The following is a 6,514-nucleotide window of genomic DNA, read 5'->3' as shown; positions in this document are numbered from 1 at the left end:
TTTAATAAAACTTTCTTTTTTTTTTTTTTGTTCTTTGCTGGCTTCATTGCGCATGTCCCTTCCAAAAGCAGCTTTGATTGCAGCCCAGCCCTCGATCGGTTTTGTCGAGGGCCGATTTCTCTCGCCGTGAAGGCGTGGAGGGACAAAGCAGCTTTGTGCAGGCAGGGAAGAATTCATGCTGTGGCTCCTGGGAGCAGGCTGGGCAGCAACCAGGGCAGCTCCTCCTGCCTGTGCCATCTGCCGGTACGTCCCTCCTCTGGGCAGAAGTTTCAACTGATTCCTCCTACTTTTGGGAGCATTTATACATGCTGAAAAAGGCTCGACTTTAATCTGCCCTGAGCCTTGACTTAACCTTTACAGTTGTTTTTGCATCGGCAAGCGTCGGGGACCTGGGCAGCTTGTGCTTGTAACGAGGGAAGCGGCAGAAGGGGTGACACAAAGGTGCCGAGCCACAAAATGGGGGCCGAGATGATGAGGTGAGGTCGAGTTCAGCACCATCGAGGGTGGTTTGACAGGACTATGTCTCCCAGGGCTCAGGACAAGTGGTTTCCCTCCCCCCGGGGCTGTCACTGGGCTCTGAGGCTTGTTTTCACAGGACCGAGCTTATGGCTGTGAATTATTGGGTCTTTTTGTGGATATCGGGGATAATCCTGACACTCTGCATGTCTCCATCCCGTGCTGCGGCTCTGCTGCGCCCCAAGCCCTTGACTCTTGCTTCCCCGGAGGGACGCAGGGCGTGATGCAACATTTGCTGGCTGAGATGCTTTCGGGGAGCGTGATTCTCAGCGGATGGAGACCCACAGTGCCGGGGCGGCCCCCTGCTCCTCCCGAGGGCAGGCACGTTTCCGAAATCTCTGCTCACTTCCTCATCCTGCCGGCTTGTGAGAAGATCCTGTTTTTGGCTTGGCTTGGCCGGGACCGCACAAATCATGGCAGAATCAGGGTGTTTGTTACAGGGAGCCCGAAAACAGAGCAGGAGAATAACCGTTTTCCCCTTTGATGGCTGTATTTCCTTGTCGAGAGAGGAGGCAGATGCTGTAAGTCCCTTCCCACCCCTCCTGGGCTATACACACGCTGCTCCAGATGCCATCCGGCTTTTTGGGGACTGTCCTGCTTTGTCTCCATGGCCTCTCGCACACCGGACTTCGCACTGCCACGATGGTGAGTACCGGTGTTGGGGATGCTGAGCTTTGCCAGCACCCCAAAGCCTTTCTTCCCTTTTCCCTGGGGTTTTGTGGAGGGGAAAGAAAAAAAATAAAAGGGCAAGATTTTACTTTGCCAGCAATCCGGGTTCAGCCCAGGCAAAGTTTCCTGCAGAGAACGTCGTGGCTGTGGGATAACCGTGAATCCCAAGGCTGAGCTAGCCCCTGGTATAGGGGGTTTGCCGATGGGATGCCACTGAACACGGTACCTTCTCCCCGAGCTGACAGCGATGGGAAAACAGCCAGGATGAACTTGGGCTCTGCTCTGGCATCCGCAGCACCCATGGACACAAGTGTGTCTGATAAAAACGAGGGTCTGCTGTCAACCTGCAGTGTTTTTAAGCAGCTCAACTCTCTTTTTCCAGGCTTGAAGTCACAGTTTCTCCGCTGCAATAATAATAATTAGGCTGAGGCACCCTTAGGGATGTGGCATCTCCAGTGCCCTCACTCCCAGGTGCGGAGGCAGCTCTTTGCGGGAAGACTCAAGCTCCGTGGCCACGTCCTCGCACACAACCCGAGGTTTATGGTGTGTTTTGGCAGCGAAGCTCCTGGGGTGCAGTGGGGCAGTCTGCAGCGCGTGTAATGCCTTTCCGATGTTCAGGCTGGAGGATCCAGGAGTGGTTGGGTCAATGATGCTGCTCTTCTCAACGAGTCTAATGCTAAAAGCATCACAGAGCGACCGGTCCTGCCTGGGGCTAATTCTCCTTTTCCAATTTCTATCCCAGAGCTTTTCCTTTCCATGGATACAGCAGAAGTGGTCCTTTAAAAGCCGACTTACTGCTCCTGCTCCACCTGAAGCCATAACCCTCTCTGGGGACGAGCAAGTGCCACTGTCCCTTTGCCCTTGCCGTTTCGACGGCTCATGGTGAGCAGATGCGCTTGTGGGGAGCAGCCGTCACGAGAAAAGCGAGTCCTGCGGCTCCGATGAAGCCTTTGGGTCATTTGCAACAGCTCGACAGGAGCTCCCAGAGGCAAAAAGCACCTGGAGATATTGCTGGGCTGGTTCATGCCTGGACACGTGGCTGCTCCACAAAACGGCTGCGATTTCCCCCAAAAATTGATGCAGAAAAACACTTCCCCACGGGATTGGGGCAGCCCCCGAGGTAGGTCTCAGCCCATCCCCACAGCATCATGGAACACCTCTGGGGCTCCCCCCAAACCCTGCCCCGATCTGAGGAAATCAAGGACACCCCAAACACCACCAGGTCGGGACCATCCAGCCAGTTTTATTTTGGGCACTGCCTTTGTCACCGGCTCAGCCGCTGCTGCTATTCCAGGTGCAGAGCAGCAGCGTGCGGAGCAGCCGGAGCACTTTCCGGGCAGACACCCAATGCAGCGGCCACTCGCCGCAGTCCCAAACCCCTAAAAAAACCTTTGGAGCCCCGGCCAAAGGCAACGTAATTAAAAACCAAAATGGCATCGCGTGCTGTGAGCCAGCCGGGGCTCTGGCCCCGGGAGTCACCGAGCATCCCGGGCACGGTGGGATGGGAATAACTATCGCCCAGCTCTGCCTCGTCACCGCATCACACACAACCGCGCCGGGGCACGGCCTCTCTAGCAAAATAGAAACCTCTGCAACTCATTTTACTCCCTTTTTTTATGTGTGTGTATGTGTATATATATATATATAATATATATATCCTTGTGATACTGGTAGTTAAGTCACCGGTGTAACGATGTCGGATACAAACAGCTCTAAGATCAAGAGTAAAAATGACACGGTCCAGATTGTCTCCTCTTAGTCCCCTTGCCGCAGGCTCCGAAGCAGTGACCGGCTCCGGCACACGTCTCTCTGCCATGGCATCCCAGCCAGCTCCCTTCTCCACAGGGAACGAGACCGATCCGCAGCGGGATGGAAGTGCTACAGCTTGGCGTGGCGGTGAAAGGCAGGCACGTGCGGGGAGGTGTAGGTGGGTTGGCTGTGCCATGTTGCCGCCGGGTAGAGCCGGTGCCGCAGCGAGCTCTCATAGGAGGCTGGGTAGTGCCCAGGGCCGGTCGCCAGCGGCCGGCACAGGTCGGAGGGCTGCGTGGAGGTGGCTACCAAAGGGCTAGGGAAAGCAGGGATGATGAAGGGGTTGACGGAGAGGGACGGTGCCACCGGCACCCCTTGGGTTTTGAGGTGCTCCAGTGGATTCCCGAAACTTGCTGGGAAATGCAGCATCGCTCCCTTGTAAACGTCCGGGGCTTGCGGCAGCGGGGCGGCGTAGCCAGGGCTGGCCACCACCGCCTTGGGTTTGGCCAGCCCATGCTGGCCCCTGGGCGAGCTGGCGCCCGTGTCCCTGCCATCAGCCTCCTTGACGAAGGGGGAGATGGCACGTAACTTCGCACCGGGGCCAAAAGCCTCCTCCTCCTCCCGGCCACGCTTGCCCCTCGGCGCAGCGGGGGCAAAGCCGGCCCCGGGGGGCACCCAGCAGGCTTTGACGGTGGCACAGGTGGCCGCTCGCCGGCTCTCCCCGCTCCACGCCTGCCCTGCTTTGCTCCGCAGGTCTTGGGGCTGCTCCGGCTCCTCCGATCGCGATGGGATGTTGGAAGGCGGCTCCAAAAAATCCTTCAAGCTGGAGAAATATCCCCAGAGGGGATGGCAGCTGACGGGCTTCAGCACCTCGTTGCGGTAGGCGTGGAAGCAGCCGGTGAAGACGGTGGGTGCCGGACCCCCCTCCTCGGCCCGCGGGCAGGGCTGGCTGTCTCTCCCGCCGGGGGATGCGCTGGGAATGGGTCCCACCTCGCTCCCAACGCTCGGAGCTGTATCCTGAGCTCCCGATGGTTCCGGGCTCCTCCGCTCACCGAGGCGGGGGCCAGCGGCCGGCCGGGGGGGCTCGGGGCTGGGACCAGGACCAGCGTTGCTTGCCAACTGCCGGCCCTCGGGACAGTGGCGTTTGTGGCAGTGCAAGGACTCTGCCTTGCTCACCTGGGCCAGCAGCTTCTTCTTGGCCAGCGGAGACATGATGGGGTGGTTGCCTTTGGAGTAGAAACTGGAGAAAAGGCGCTTGTAGGTTTCGGTGTGGGTCCTGCAGGTGCCGGGACACCCCCCCGAGGGGCTCGGGGTCGGGATCGCCGGGCTGGGGCATCCCTCCACCACCCGGCCCCGCTCCGGAGCGTCCCTCGCGTCCTCCGTGCTGGCCGCCGCCTCCAACTTCACCTTCTCCGGAGGCATCTGCAAGCAAAGGGGGGATTTGGGGTGTGGGTGCCGGGCTCTGCCGCATCCCCATGCTGGGGTCCCGGCTCCCCCCGGCCCCCTCCCCATCTTTGGCTGCCCTCAAGCCCTCCGCTCTCCTCTTTTCCCAGCCAGCCGCATCCCTCCTGGCTCTTCCCCGGCCACCCCAACGCATTCCCCGCTGGCGAGGGACAGACCCGGGGCGGCTGGCGCAGGGTTCCGGGGCTGCTCCCAAAGCGGAGCCGCATCAGCCGGGCTCTGGGGGGGCCACGCACCTGCTCCCGGCCCTTCTCCTTCTTGGCCCTCTTGTTCTTCTCGCCCGTCTCGGCGCCCTTGGAGACCTTGTACTGCTTGCGGGGCTTGCTGGGGGGCAGAGGCTTGTCGTCCTCCCCCTTGAGATGCCGCACGTACGGGAGGACCAGCCTGCGGGAGGGGTCGGCAGTGAGAACCGACGCCGGGAGGGGAAACCGAGGCACGGAGCGGGACCCCCTGGCTCCGTCCCCTACCTCTCGTAGTGCCGCCGGGTGCAGGTGGCCGCGCTGGTGCTGCCGGGGCTGCCCCCCAGCTCGTCGTAGACGTTCTTCCAGAGCCGTCGCCCCGTCACCTGCGGCGGGAGGGATGGGTTAACCCCCCCGGCACCCAGGGGCTATCCCGGCACCCAGGGGACGTGGCTTACCAGCTCGTAGGCTCCCAGCTTCTCCACGGCTTTATAGATCTTCCAGAGGTTAACTGGAAATAAAGAGGAGAGGCCGAGGGTCAGGGGGACGCGGTGCTCGCCGCGGCCGCCGGCAACTCCTCCCGGCCCCGGTGGGGGACATACTCTGCTTGAAGCCGAGGTGGGGGATCCTCTCGATGGGTGTGTGTCGGTCCTTCATGAACTTGTAGAGGCTGACGAGGAAGGCTTCCTCCTCCTCCTTCTCACCACCCGTTGTCCCTTCTTCCACCGGCTTCTCCCGCTCGGAGCCATCCTCCGGGACCGGAGTCTCCTGCGGGACAGGGGGTGGGTGAGAAGGAGCCCCCCCGACGCTTCACCAGCCCAGGGATGGGGATGATTACAACCCAAAGGCGTTTAACGAGCTCTCGGTTCGTTAGCCGGCAGCCTGGGCCGCCGGCCAAGTTGGTCAAAGCGCTGGAACCGTGCGAGAACACGAGGAACGGCTTCCAGGAAAACAGACGGGCAGAAATTCATCCTCCACCCCCCCCTCCCGCCGCCGCCTTTCTCAGCTAAAAATGTTTCTCGTTTGTTTGTTCTACATTTTCCGGAGTTATAAAACTTGTTGCTATTTTTGGGCAAAGCAGCTGCTCGGCTCCCAAGTACTTTTATTTTTTATTTTTTTATTTTTTTTTTTAAATTTTTCTTTCTTTTCTTTTAACCGCTTCTGACAGCCGCTGTATTTTAACGGTTGAACTACTTAGAGGCTTTTTTTAAAATTAAAAAACCGCTGGAGAGAGGTGTCCGGCGCGGCAAAACCTAACCCCCTCCCTTCTTCGTCGGGGTAAAAAAATAATTAGAAAAATTAGAAGCCGCGTGGGTGTGGGGGGGGCTCATTTCTCCCCCCCAAAATACGCTGGTTTGGGTGTGTTTCCCCCCCCCCCCATGCTGGGAAATTCGCCCTCCTCTTCCTCATCCTCGCTTTCACAGGCACCAAAAGCGATGCTCGCCCTCTGAGCACCTCCTGTGCGCCCCCCCCCAAAAATATGGGGGGGTTCAGCATCCTCACCCCCCCCCCAAAATAATGGGGTGCGGCACTCACCGCTGGTTTGGGGACGGTGGGTTCTTGGGGGTCTCGTTGTGGCGCTTGGTTGTCCTCCATGGAGGGGGGAGTCGTTGGCTTTGATTTTAGGAGAGATCCTGCAAGGGGAAAAAAAAAAAAGGGGGGGGTGAGACACCCCAAATTGTTGCCCCCCCCAAAAAAATTAAGGGTAAATTGGGATGATTTGGGCCACGGCGTCGCCCGCCAGGCACCGAAATCGGCCGGACGGCCGATTTCGGTGCCTGGCGGGCGAGGCCGTGGCCCAAAGCTGCTCCCTGCGTGCCCCCCCCCTAAATTTAGGGGTCTGTACCCCCTTGACACCCCAAATTCCCCCCCCGCCCACTTTTTTGGGGGCAAACCCTGGCAAAACGGGGAAAAAAAGAAGGTGCCAACCTGGGGAAACT

At 59.4% G+C, this 6,514-nt stretch overlaps 1 protein-coding gene across 1 annotated transcript; it reads right to left on the bottom strand.

Annotated features, from left to right (window-relative positions):
• Positions 1-2,696: 2,696 nt before the first annotated feature.
• Positions 2,697-6,194, bottom strand: ARID5A (AT-rich interaction domain 5A). The gene is made up of 6 exons (XM_059831537.1): positions 6,111-6,194; positions 5,177-5,342; positions 5,033-5,085; positions 4,863-4,960; positions 4,632-4,779; positions 2,697-4,356 (listed from the first exon to the last, which is right to left on the bottom strand). The coding sequence occupies exons 1-6, from the start codon at positions 6,168-6,170 to the stop codon at positions 3,064-3,066; spliced, it is 1,818 nt and encodes a 605-aa protein (XP_059687520.1). The 5' UTR covers positions 6,171-6,194; the 3' UTR covers positions 2,697-3,063.
• Between the last annotated feature and the right edge of the window lie 320 nt (positions 6,195-6,514).

This window comes from Gavia stellata, chromosome 31 (genome assembly GCF_030936135.1).
Source record: "Gavia stellata isolate bGavSte3 chromosome 31, bGavSte3.hap2, whole genome shotgun sequence".
In the NCBI taxonomy this organism is placed as follows: domain Eukaryota; kingdom Metazoa; phylum Chordata; class Aves; order Gaviiformes; family Gaviidae; genus Gavia; species Gavia stellata.
The sequence above is the reverse complement of the archived record's forward strand: the minus strand, read 5'-3'. Positions and strand labels throughout refer to the sequence as shown.

Coding starts and splice junctions, on each gene's coding strand:
- ARID5A (XM_059831537.1), bottom strand. CDS start 6,170: ATGGAGGACAACCAAGCGCCACAACGAGACCCCCAAGAACCCACCGTC. Junction 5,343..6,110: donor CCACCGTCCCCAAACCAGCG/GTGAGTGCCGCA, acceptor CCTGTCCCGCAG/GAGACTCCGGTCCCGGAGGA. Junction 4,961..5,032: donor AGCTGGGAGCCTACGAGCTG/GTAAGCCACGTC, acceptor CTCCCGCCGCAG/GTGACGGGGCGACGGCTCTG.